Raw genomic sequence first — 14054 nt, 5'->3', positions numbered from 1 at the left:
AAATTTTAATAATTATGATTAAAAAAAATTCAAATGTGATTTATAGTACAATTAAATTATTTATAATTCTTCAAAAAAATGTAATGTATATTTTAAAATTAAAACTTGATTTACTTAATTGAATTATTTTGGTCGACTAATATTCATTCCTTCTCAGACAACAAATGCTGGATTGAAGGCTTTCTTTGTCATAGGTTTAGCATTGGTTTTTTTGCAATTAGGTAATGTAATATTATTTCGTTTATAAAGAAGATGGGAGATGAGATAAAGAAACAATGGGAAGAGTATATAGAGGACTTGTATGTAGGGAGAAGAAAATGGGAAGCTGAGGTGGAAGAAGTTATGGAAGAGGAGAAAGGCTACCAATTTTGAGATATATTAAAGACATGAAGAACAGGGAAAGCAACAGGAGTAAATAAACTTCCAATAGAGTTCTTTAAAAGTTTAGATGAAATATTCTCAATGTGGAAAACAATTTATGATGCTGAAGTTTGGCCAGAAGATTTTGTTAAAACAAGTTGTTGTAAAAACAGTGGAACCATAAAATGTAAAGAGGATAGAACTATCAACTTAATTTCACGTGCTGCATAAATAATACTGAGAGTTATGAATAAAAAGTTGATTAGAAAAATGGAGGAAAATGCTGGGGAAGAACAGTTTGAATTCAGAAAAGAAGAAGGAACAAGGGAATCTGTGGGACTGATCAAAATGATTGGAAAGAGATTTTGGAAGAGGAAGAGGATTGAGCTTATGTTTTATAGATATGGAGAAGGCTTTTGACAGAGAACAGTGGAAAAAGTTATTTGAAATTCTGAAAGCAAAGAGAATTGATTGGAAGGATAGGAAGAGACTAATCAGAGAATTGTATTTGAAACAAAATGCAGCTGTGAAAATAAATGAGAATCTTATAAATTGGTTAGAATTTGTCAGAGGAGGGAGGCAAGGCTGGAGTTTATCACCAACACTGTTCATACTTTATGTTGAGGAAATGTTGAAAGAAATATTGTATAGTCAAAAAGGAGTAAGTGTAGGTGGAAGAAATATAAATTGTGTCAGATTTTCTAATGATCTACTGATTATAGAGATGAAGGAATATGGAATGAAAATAAATGTAAGAAAAACAAAAGTAATGAAAGTGAATGAGAGGGAACATATGGATGTTGTAACAGCAAAAGGAAAAATTGAACAATTAAAATGATACAGATATCTCAGGATAGTACTAACTGAAGACTGAAGGAACAAAGGGGCGATTAAGATAAGAATTTCAATGGCAAAGAAAGCCTCTTTAAGAAAGAAAAACCTACTCTGCAGCAACATGGGTCTGAACCTGAGAAAGAGATGGGTAAAATGTTATGTTTGGAGTATACATTTGTATTGTAGTGAAACATAGACACTGGGAAAAAAGGAAAAAGATAGGGAAAAGGCTTTTGAGATGTGGATCTGGAGAAGGATGGAGAAGATAAAATAGGTGGATAGAGTAAGTAATGTAGAGCATTAAGATGTGTAAATGAAGATAGAACAATATAGGCGATTATCAAAAGGAGAAAAGAAAACTAGATTGAGCAAATAGTTAAGGAAAAAGGAATAATAAATACAGTTCTTGAAGGTTCCATTGAAGGTGCAATAAGAAGAGGAAGGAAAGAGGCTGAAGTTAATAAATGACATAAAAGATAGTGAAGGTTTTGATGAGCAAAAAGAAAAACACGGTATAGAAACAGGTAGAGACAACAATGGTGCTAGGGACCTGCAAGCAGGCAGAATAACACATGATGATGTGTATTATTTCTGCTATTTCTAAGAAGTATTTGATTTTTTTTGTTATAAGAAAAAAAAGCATTTACATTTTTAAAATGAATTTTTAAAAAACTTAAAAACTTAATTATAAACTAAGTACAGTAATCTTACATAATATTTAAGCTGATGACGTTCTACTGAAAGTCAATTCAGCAAAGTGCCTCTTCTTTGGAATAAAATAAAATGGAGAAGAGACAAAATGGATAGGACATATTTTAAGATATGATGGAGTATTGCATGCAATACTGGTTGGGATGGTGGAAGGAAAAATTATGGAGGTAGATGCAGAATAGAGTACATTGTCAATCTGAGGAAGACATGAGGGTTGCCAAACTTTTACTACCTTGTAAGACTGGATGAGGATCACTCGCTTTGGAGAACTGCTTTAAGAAAATTGATTGTCTAGTTCGGTGTGAGATTTGATAGAAAAAAATAGCATTTTAATTATTTAGATTTATTTGGAAATTTCTTATATAGTCTGTTAATTGTTTAATCTATAAGTTTTTTGTCAGGCTTATTTCATCTTCTAGAGTTTTGTTTATAAGATTTCTTTGAGAGAATATTAAATTAATTTAAGTCTCATCCTCTAAAAAGTATTAAGCTAAACTTTTTGTTGATCACTTACCTATTTCACATGACACATAATTATGGAATAGGCTTAATGTTCCTTAAGGATTCTAAATATTACTTAACGAACTCTAAGTTTGTATAGAGATGAATTTTTAATAATTGGAAAAAAGACAATTTGTTGCAATTAATAATACTGGATAAAATTGTATTCCATACTTTCCGAGATGCATACTTAATTATGGACAGGATGGATATCCTTGTCTGGAGGATGTGGACTCTTTTGTGTGAGGTGTTCATCCTCTTAACTTATTTAGAGATTTCTTTGTCATCTTTTTTTCCATAGTCTTTATTTGTTCTTTTGTGACCTTTGTCAGCCATTTCTCATGATTCATCTTTTCCCTTTTCCTTGATCATTATTTCCCCAATGGTTTTCTTGAACAGGCTTTGACTGATCCTGGTAGAAAGAATGTGGATCTTCAGAGTTACTCAACTGATTCTTCTACTTATCTGGTTTCACTAAACAATAAAATGAAAATATCGCCTCAATTTCTCATCCGGTTTCTATACATGCAGTATAGTTATCACATTATCAGGTGGAATATATTATAACTATTTTTACTAAATCGAGAATGTGGAAAATGAAAGAATGAAGAAAAATTTTATTTTTTTCTCTTTTATTTTCATCTCTTTCTACATATCAGAAAATATTTGTTCTAATTCAGTCATGAAAAACAACATAAGGTTAACCTCTCTCAAATTTCCTCTTTCTCTGTTTAATATTAATCGTTTGTAAATCTCTGTCCCACACACACACACACACACACACACACACACACACACACACACACACACACACACACACACACACACACACACACACACCACACACACACACACAGACACACACAATTATTAAATGAGTGCTGTATGCATGTGTTGGTGCGGTCATATTTGTATTCATGTCGTGTGAAACAAGAGCGGTTCTGAGTAGAGCGAGTGGTGATGTTAGATTATAACGGCAAATGAACGAAGAGAGATTACTGAGTACAGGACGCTGTTGACATGGCTTCTGGGCCGACAGCTGTTAATAACAGGTCTTTATTTACGGCACTTTGGAGTTGGCCTCCAGAGTTCAACTGATTCACATTGTGCATGAAAGAGAAAATCAGGGAGAGAGATGCATGTGAAGAGAGAGAGAGAGAATAGAGTAAGTCATAAAGAGAAAGATATAGAGAGAAGGGCTATCTAAGAGATATTTATCGCATTATTGTCAAATGCATACCGTACTACATTGTAGTGCTCATCATGGAGTATGCAAATTATATTGTATAAATGCGATTTTACATCGCACACAATCCTGAGCTTATTTTAACTTCACAAAAATGCTGCATACAATTTATATTTGTATAAGTAGGTCATATGAATCCAATATTAAATTAGGTTTATAAATAACATTTCACAATATTTTTTTACAGAAATCGAACTTAATATATAATTTTTCGAAAACTATTCAGGGAATAGTAATGAAGATGACTAATACTAGATAATTAAGTTCTTATGAGCGTATATGTTTAGATTAACAAAATGTGCATAAGATCGGTGACTTTAATTTTGTAGTTTGGTTTGATTATTCCTCCGACCAAAGACGTTTCACGATTTTGATTAGATCAATTATTGGTGTAAAGGATTGGTTGTTAGACTTTTTCGATTCTCGGCACCCTTACTGAATTCCAGATTTTCCAAAGGCGCCCTATGTCAAATTCTAACTTTGTAAACTATTCAATAGTCTTTTTCAAGGATTAATTAAAAATAAATAAAACACTTTTTATATCATAAAAATATATAAGTGAACAAATTCTACGACACTGAGTTGAAAATGGAAATAAAATTATGAAAATAGTGGTAATATGTCGCGGCGCCCAGTGAGGAAGTCGCCGCTCCCTAGGGGGCCAAGGCGTACTTTTTTAGAACCACTGGTATACAGTATCTTTCAGTCACCAATATGTATCCTTTTCAATCTGCTCTGTTAGAGAAAATTATTAATAGTATTCGGCAAACGAAGGATTCTCAATCAAAATAACATTTATTTGTTCTGTAAGGTACAAGAACTTGTAACAACGGAGTAAACAACTGTACTATAATGTACAAAGCATGCACAGTATACAATATAAGCATAATGTACAATATGTTGCAAAACATAAAGAATGAATGAATAAAATGAATCATAAGCTATAACTAACATACTTATTAATCAAAATTAATTCTTTTCACTTCAAAATTTATCGTAAGTAAATCATAATACGATAAAAAAAAGTGTATTTAATAAACCAGCTTATAGACATTAATGTCTAGTTAATAAAAATTAAATTAAAAATAATAAAAAATAATTACAAATGATAAACACTAAAATTCTCAAATTATATTTATATAGTTATTTCCAACGTTTATGTAACCAACCGACAACTCATTTAAAATAAATGATTAGATTTTTAAAGCTCCAATATTAAAATAATACAACTATTTACATGATCTATATTTTTATTCATATTTTATATCAGTATTTCCCAAAATATGCGCCTCGGCGCACTGGAAAGCCGTGATTTCCTCACATAGAGACCGCTAAATTTTACACAATTTTCATAATTTTTTCTGTTTTTAATTTAATACCGTGAAATCTAGCGGGGCTGGTGCAAACCACGTAATTTCTATATGCAGAAGCTTCTGTAAATGATATGACACTAGTCTCTCGATTGTTTAATAGTTTCTCGAATTTTCTAGTACTTTGTGTTCCTACATAAATATCGGTTTCGCACGGTTTTAGTGTTGAATTAGTTTCGAAAATTGTGACCAAGTCAAGTGAAGTTTTTATAGTATTGTTTCTCGTTCGCATTTTTAAAAACGAATTGGATTTTGTTAAACAACAATAAGCGTTAGAGTGTGAAAATGAAGTGGGCACATCGTCAACCAGTGGCAAGAGTAAAGAAGCGTAAAAGTTGAAAATAAGGTGACAGCTATTTCAGTATAGTTTTACGTCGGCAGAAGACAGTGGCGAAGAAAGGCCACGATGTTTTCTGTGTATGAAAGGTTTGGCATTAGAGTAGATGTTACCAAGTAAGTTTAAACGCCATTTAGAAACCAGTCGTGCCAGTGTAATAAATCTCGTGACAACTTCAGCAGTAAGCTAAAAGAGTTAAATCAAAAAAGTGTAGTTTTTATAGGCAGGCATCAATATCGAGCAATGACCGGGCATAGACCTGAATTCTACTAAACGAAACCTAGCCAATCTATCCCGAAAATCACCAAGTACAATTACTCATTCTATTGCTACTGTAGGTGTGCTGAACATTAGGATCGGTAGCCTGTTGGGAATATACTTTCAAAAGTACTTTTCTTCATCAATACGATCAGCTGCAGAATAAAGTCATACTGGAGGACCTAAACGATCAATTAATTGAAAAATGAAAATTGAAGGAATTTGGCTTGCAGATGAATGGAGCCACAGCTAATAATAATGATGCTCACTTGATTTGCTATGTATAGTTTATGGATTGTGATAAAATTGTAAAAGACCTTCTCTTCTGTAAAAGTACCACTGCTTGTAAAAACCACTTGTTCGAGATTCTTGATATTTTTATATCCGAAAATATTTTGGAGTGGATTAAGTGCGTTAGGGTCTGTACTAATGGTGCTCTCTATATCCCGCTATTATGGACCAGGCTTTAATTCAAAGTAAAGTTTCTAAAGTACTGTGAACACTCTGCGTTATTCACAGGGAAGCACTCACGCCAAAATATCCTACAATGAACCAGGTCTTAGATATGTAGTAATTATAATAAATTTTATAAAAACTCGGACAACTGAAGGCAAGATTTTTCAAAACTATATGAGGATATAGGATCCGAACGAATGTATGTTGTACTACAACAATTTCAATGACTTATTCATGGTAATATGTTATATCGTACGTTTGAAGCGACAACAAACCTACGTTTTTCTTAAAAGAGGAGGAACATAAGTATAATAAATACTTTGTGAATGAAGATTTTTTTTGATAAAACTAATATATATGTGACATTTTTGAAAAGCTGAATGCTCTGAATCTCTCTGTTCAGAGAAGCAACAAACATCTTTAAAAGTCTATTGAGAAAATTTTAGAATTTGGAAAAAGCTATGGAAAAGAACAATGAATGAAATCGGAGGCAAGGAATATTTCCCCTTGTTGAAACAATTTTTGACCTTCAATGGAATCGAATTCACTCGAGGTATGAAATTAATTTTTGAAGAACACCTTTCACTTGTTTTGAGATTCATTTTCAAAATAATAATATCGACAAATTAGTGTGGTTTCAATATCCATTTAATGCCACAGCTCCATCTGAATTTACTGCTGCAAAAGGAGAAAGAAAATCTGATTGAGTTGCGATAATACTTTGAAAACAAAATTTAGCAGCTTAGAATTAACTGAAGTTTGAATGTCATTCAAAAATGAATATCCACTCGTAAGTGGTAAAGATCAGAGAATTTTAATTGCACTTACAACTTCTTATTAGTGCGAAGCTGGATATTCGGCAGTTGCTACGGCAAAATCTAAGTATCGCGCAAAAATCAATCTAAGAAGGAAATAAAAATGACTGTCCAATTTATTGAATATGTTCAAATACATTTTTTATTATGTAAGATGAATTTTATTTATTTTTACCAAACCTAGAACAAAAATTATTGGCTAGAGTACTTATTAAATTTGACCTCGGGAAAATCTGGTTTCAGCAAGGGCGCCGAGAATCGGAAAAGTTTGAGAACCATCTCTATATAGCTGGTACAATTGACATTCTAACAGAAAATGGACTATGTTTTAAGGATATTTAAAGCTACATATTGTACAATTCTCAATAGATTAAAATTTTATAAGGTATTATTCCAATATAATCTAAAAAAACAAACTTTTCGCTTGGTAGTGTAATCTAACTTATTGTGTTATTTTAATATATGATTCATTTAAAAAAAAAATATATGTAGTTATTTGACTTTATAAAACCTGATAATTTAAAATAAATAGCCTTTTATTAGTGTTTTTATAACTTGTTTTAAATATAAAAAAAGAAAACTATTTTATTATTGTTTCATTTAGGGGTCACTCTCGAACAGAACGCAAGGGTATCGGGGGATATTTTATCCCCCTATTAATCGCAGAGCCGGTAAAAGACCCAGTAGCCCTGTTGCTGGGTGTTTCTTATTATTGGGTGAGTATATATGTTTTAATGGCAGTTATATGATTATTTTTATTTTAAGAAGGACGGAGTTGGGTATTGCATTCTAGTCCTTTGTAGATTGAGTAGTTGTGCGTGTGTGTTTTGTGTATTCTGGTGAGATTGTGAAAATTTAATTAACTTTTGAGTGTACTTCACTCAAAAGTTAATTAAATTTCCACAAAGTTAATTAAACATTATTATTAATGTTAATTAAATGTTATTAAATATTAATGTCATTAAATTAAATGTTACGTTATTAATATGTCATGTTATGTTATTAAATGTTAATATTAATTAATTTCCACAAAGTTAATTAAAAATAGAACTCCTATTTTTACTAAAAATAGGTGTTCTATCTTTTCTGGATGTTTTTCTCCTTTGTGGTGTGCAGACCACAGTGTGTGCATGTAGTGGTTTGGTATGGATGATGTTTGCTTGTGGAGACCGAATGTGTATGTGAGCGCTTACCCCCCCACCCATGAAGTAATGCTTTATTAGCAGTTTCCCAGGAGGTGGGGTGACGCCAGGCCTAGAGGTTTAGTCGGTAGTGCGTAGGAATACAAACGCATTTTCTGTAACAGCTTGCGGAACTTGTTAACGAGTCCGACACTGCTTCGGCGCCTGTAAATGAGGTTCTTCCATCTCAAAAAAAAAACTCCTTTATAGATCGGGTTTTTGAATATTTTTAACTTTGATTATTTCTTTATAATGTTAAAGAAAACAACTTTGAAGAGAGTTACCTACACGTACAAAATTTTGAAAGATAAAAATAATTCATGTGTAAATATAAATAATGTAACAAAAGTATTATTTGTCTAGGCAAAAATAGAAGAGACTTCAAGAAAGGGATCAAAATTTGGACTGAATTAATTACAATAATTAATAAGCTTAATCTCTAAAGTTATCTTAAAAGTATTTGCCTTAAAACGTATTAATCTTATTTACGATTTTTAACGCGACTACTTTATCATTCTCCTTTATTAAAAACACCATATTTCGTTCACTATACTACATTTGGGAAGAAGAAAGGTTATTAATTATATCAAGGTTTTCTTTTGCAACAAGCTAATGTTCTTTCTTTTAAATAAGAAAGAACCGGTTACTAATTTTTCACCCAAGTTATTGATCTCTGGTTAGCACGGAAGTACTAATCTTTAAATGCATAGTTTTTTCCACAACTATGAACTACATAAATCTGACTGAAAATATGAATACTTCAAAAGGTCAATTCCTAGATGTACTGTATTAATTCTAAAACACTATTAAAAACTGTTTCATGTTTTCTGTTATTTGATATTCATATTTGAATTTCTTAGATAAAATAATTAAAAAATGCTCAAAAATGTTAAAACAAATTGACAATCTGAACTAAATGCTCATTTTCGAAATTAAATGAGCCTAATCACTTATAGTAAAGACCAGTAGAAAAAAGCCAGCAATTCATGACATTTTATTTTATGCTCTATTTGTATCTTTATGATAAAATAATTGCTTTTTATTGAAAAACAATAACCAAAATTATGTGTTTTTTTTACATTTGCATGTAAAAATATTTATTTCCAATTTTATGATACATAGATAAACAAACATATACAAAAAAAACATGAATATTTCTATACTTGTGGAGGACATAATGAAAATTGAACGGTAGGAATATTGATTTGTATTTTTGAAAATTAATTTTTTTTTGGGGGCCCCATACTCATGGGAAAACATTTGGGTAAAATGAATTTTTTAGAAAATAATCCGTAAGTGGTAATAATAAATTAAAAAACAGTTTTTTAAAATTGTTAAAAAAAAATACAAAAATACTACCATAATTCTAAATAAACAAAGTTGTAATTTTCTGGGAAGGTGTGAAAACTTTTAGCTAATTTTTTTTTTTCAAGAAATACTAAAGGGTAAGGGCTGTCAAAAAATTAAGATTTTAACATTTTAACTGCAATGGGCAACTTGCGAAATAGATTTAAATTTAAAAAAAATATTTTCCCGAAGGTATCATGTTTATCATGTTTGAAAAAACTCAGTCAACGGGGTCCAGAGTTAAGACAAAATACAGGTTAACCATACATGCGTACGTACATACGCACAAATGTCCGTCTGATAAAAATAGATCTTTTGAACTTGGAAGCATTAGAATAAAACCTTTTTTCCGCAGATTATTTAGAATTTATTTGTTAAAAATAAAAAAAAATTTCTCCTTAAGGCACAAAACTTAAAAAAGACCGATTTAAAAAAAAAAAATGTTTAACCGATCTTTCCCGTTACGGCTATAGCAGTGATTTATCACTAAAGCCGGGAATGTAATAACAACGAAAGTAATAAAAAATTAAAATTAAATAATTACACCAAACAAAATTTCAAAAAATTCACTCAAAATTTAAATATGCCTGTTCAACCACTTAGCCTTTAATTACAGATGCGACTTATGTTTCTGTAATTTTTGTTATCACCCTTCAGTAATAAATTTTCAAAATTGTATTATATTAAATTGTATATTATATAATACAATGTACTCGCTGATAACTGATTCTTTGATAATTGATTTGGTTGAATTAATTTGGCAGTATTAGACCTAGAAAAGGCATTCGATAACGTAGACTGGAATAAAATGTTCAGCATTTTTAAAAAAATTTGGGGTTCAAATACAGAGAACGATCGCTAACATTTACAGGAACAAAACAGAAACAGTAATAATTGAAGGACATAATAAAGAAGCCGTAATAAGAAAGGGAGTCCGACAAGGATGTTCCCTATCCCCGTTACTTTTTAATCTTTACATAGAACTAGCAGTTAATGATGTTAAAAAACAATTTAGATCCGGAGTAACAGTACAAGGTGAAAAGATAAAGATGCTACGATTTACTGATGATATAGTAATTCTAGCGGAGAATAAAAAGGATTTAGAAGAAACAATGAACAGCATGGATTAAGTCCTACGCAAGAACTACCGCATGAAAAATAACAAAACGAAAGTAATGAAATGTAGTAGAAATAACGAAGATGGACTACTGAATGTGAAAATAGGAAGAGAAAATATTATGGAGGTAGAGGAATTTTGTTATTTGGGAAGTAGAATTACTAAAGATGGACGAAGCAGAAGCGACATAAAATACCGAATAGCACAGGCGAAACGAGCCTTCAGTCAGAAATATAATTTGTTTACATCAAAAATTAATTTAAATGTCAGGAAAAGATTTTTGAAAGTATACGTTTAGAGTGTCGCTTTATATAGAAGTGAAACTTGGACGATCGGAGTATCTGAGAAGAAAAAATTAGAAGCTTTTGAAATGTGGTACTATAGGAGAATGTTAAAAATCAAATGGGTGGATAAAGTGACAAATGAAAAGGTGCGGCAAATCGATGAAGAAAGAAGCATTTGGAAAAATACAGACAAAGAAAGAGACAGACTTATAGGCCATATATTAAGACATCCTCGAATAGTCGCTTTAATATTGGAGGGACAGGTAGAAGGAAAAAATTGTGCAGACAGGTAAAGTTTGGAATATGTAAAAAAAATTATTTGGAATGTAAGATGTAGGGGGTATACCGAAATTAAACGACTAGCACTACATAGGGTATCTTGGAGAGCTGCATCAAACCAGTCAAATGACTGAAGACAAAAAATTATGTGGCGACAACAATAATAAAATGCTAATCTTTTTGATAAAATAATACACAATATTATGTAATTTATGTCTCCTCAGTAAATGTTTTCATAACAGAATATTTGACTAGTGACAGAGTATTGAAATTGTAGTATAAAATGAATTAATAACATAGATAATGAAATGTTAAAATAAAATTTAAAAATGATGGTTTAAGTAATCTACAAGATTGATGTAATTAAAATAATGAAAGAAAATTGATAAAAAAAGAAAATATATTTAATGGAATTAATAATATAAACATCTTCAACAAATAATAATAAAATTTAAAAAAAGTAAATTTGTGTTTCTGGCAATCGCATTGTTGAACTTTGTGTCGTAACACAAAGGGGTAATAACAGAGATTGATACCTATTAAAAGAAAGATCCTACAAAAAAATGTTTACTAGGATTCATAAAAAAAAATAAAAATTAAAAAATGTATAAATAATATCATATTGGATAACCCAAGCGTATTCTACAAATTTTTATCTTTAAAAATTAATTCACACCTGCCCGCTGTTTAACTGCCCTTCAATTTTTATAATTTGTTTTTGTTATTTACCTTGAATAATCGAAATAAGTATGTATATCTAGAATTTTTTCTTGAGTAAAACTTTTTGTGGATTCTCTTAATTATCTCATTCGAATCACCAATCAACATCTTTGTATTTCAATAACTTATTTACTGTATTGATAAAAGAATCAGAAGCAATTTCATGACTACACAGAATCACTAGTAAAATTATCACATTTTTTTATTATAAAAATTATGTATACCAAAATCAGGATAAATATTTCCCGATTTTATGCGACTATTATTATTATCGAGAAAATGTTATTTTTATTTTTAAATAATGTGAGAAAAAGATTAAATGAAAGAGATTTCATGTATACTAAACTTTTGGATTAAAAAAAATACCCTTCAATTCCCTCAAGCGGAATAAAATGTTTTTACAAATATAAATAACATTTAATCCAATTTTACGTCGGGCACTGCATAAATGCAGTAACAAACAAGAGCTCCCTGAAGTATACATTGGGGATTTGATACCGCAATCCGGTCTTGTCATTTTGCGGTTTGTAGCAGATGTCCTCTACGGTTGTAATGGCAAGTTAATGGCAGGCTTAGTCTACTTGTATTCCTGTTTGTTAATGCACTGCCAGTATCCTATCATAGCTGCTTATAGAAACAGTACACTACAACCTAATGGTTGACAGAGCCAAGATAAATATTTGACTGGATTCAATAGCTCAACTTTACTTCAAATTCTGTTTAGTAAATTATTTACTTTAAATAATGACTGCTAATAGGGCATTTTATTATCATTATTATTATGAATTTTACATTAAATGTTTCTTATTACGGTTTTTAAAAAAAAGTTCAATAATTTATAAAAAAAATTTCCCCTACTCAAATGTAAAAATATTATTATTAATATACTTATCTAAGATTACACTTTTGAATAATTGGAAATCATTCAAGAATATTATTTATTTTAAGTTACCCTTTTCACATCCAGGCTCAAAATGTCGAAAAGAAGATCGTTATTTGAATTCTAACGAACACTAGTAATATGGAAAATTTTAATTAAAATTATTATACTTTTAAGTATTTACTATACATTTTATTCTTTTCATAAATTTGGGTCAACGGGTAACAGGTAAACTTGACTGACTATATGGATTTTATTAAACCAGGTTATATAGTAACAATACAATAAGAAGTAAATACATATTGCATTCTGCAGTACATATGCAATATTGTAAAACATATTACAGTCTAAAGTGATCATCACTGCCCATCTATGTACAGTTTGGTTAAAAAAATAGTTACAAATTAATTATAACACCTATGTTGTTAAAAATAAAGATACATAACACTAATAAATAAATAACAAGATGGTTTAAATTATTCATTCACTAACACAAACAAAAAAAAAAAAATACCGTTTAGGTTTTTTAAATTTAATATTTTTAAATGCATTTAAAACAATAATGTTTGGATTGTTCCTGATTTGAGCATACCATTACTCGTATGCATTGCACGTATGCGCATTGCTCGCATTACTCGCATTGCTCAAATCAGGAACAATTACGCACGCATTACTCGTACATCAAAGATGTACGAGTAATGCGTGGGGCGGTTTGTGGCTGCGTTCATTACCTTGTATATGGAACGATACAATTGAAGCTCCAACGGCTGAAAAAACCGGCATCCCTACCAATGAAGTGAAACTGATCAAAGCTACTTGAGCCAGCTAATAAGCACCAATTCCAACTAGAATTAGCCAGCCAGTTTGCCATTTTACCATATCATGATGAAGTGAATGCTGAGTCAACCCAGATAGCTGAAGTCATACAAGGATGGGCCAAGAATATCGGCCCTCTGAACACAGGTCTGGATATCAGATGAATTTCTCGATTTAGTCGATCAGCGTAAACTAGCAAAACTTGTTGACTATGAACAAAAAATTGAAAATTTGACCGGGAGGTCAGAAGGAAGCTGCAGGCCGAGCGTGCAGCATATTGGAATGATATGCGTCATCGCTGCACTTTCTCAGTTTACTGCATCGTAATCGATTAAGACTAACGCCATCTGTTGCTATTGCTGAAAGTTTGTACTACACGTTGAACTCGTAGCCAATTAGTTTAACTTACATCTTTGTTAATGAGTTTGAAGCACATCAATAACGATGAAAAATCGAAGATGGACTTAATGATTTTTCAGTCACTTTTCTGTTAATTTATGAAAATTTATTTATTAAATGAAATTGTTTTCACAGAATTGAAG

At 30.7% G+C, this 14054-nt stretch overlaps 1 protein-coding gene across 1 annotated transcript; it reads left to right on the top strand.

Annotated features, from left to right (window-relative positions):
• The first annotated feature begins 763 nt into the window (after positions 1–763).
• LOC142326930 (uncharacterized) lies at positions 764–1198 on the top strand. Its single transcript, XM_075369659.1, has one exon. The coding sequence runs from the start codon at positions 764–766 to the stop codon at positions 1196–1198; it is 435 nt and encodes a 144-aa protein (XP_075225774.1).
• The last annotated feature ends 12856 nt before the right edge of the window (positions 1199–14054 follow it).

The sequence above is a fragment of the Lycorma delicatula genome, chromosome 6 (genome assembly GCF_047948215.1).
Source record: "Lycorma delicatula isolate Av1 chromosome 6, ASM4794821v1, whole genome shotgun sequence".
In the NCBI taxonomy this organism is placed as follows: domain Eukaryota; kingdom Metazoa; phylum Arthropoda; class Insecta; order Hemiptera; family Fulgoridae; genus Lycorma; species Lycorma delicatula.
The sequence above is the reverse complement of the archived record's forward strand: the minus strand, read 5'-3'. Positions and strand labels throughout refer to the sequence as shown.

What these genes read in the sequence shown, in the direction of transcription:
- LOC142326930 (XM_075369659.1), top strand. Translation starts at nt 764, where the DNA reads ATGGAGAAGGCTTTTGACAGAGAACAGTGGAAAAAGTTATTTGAAATT.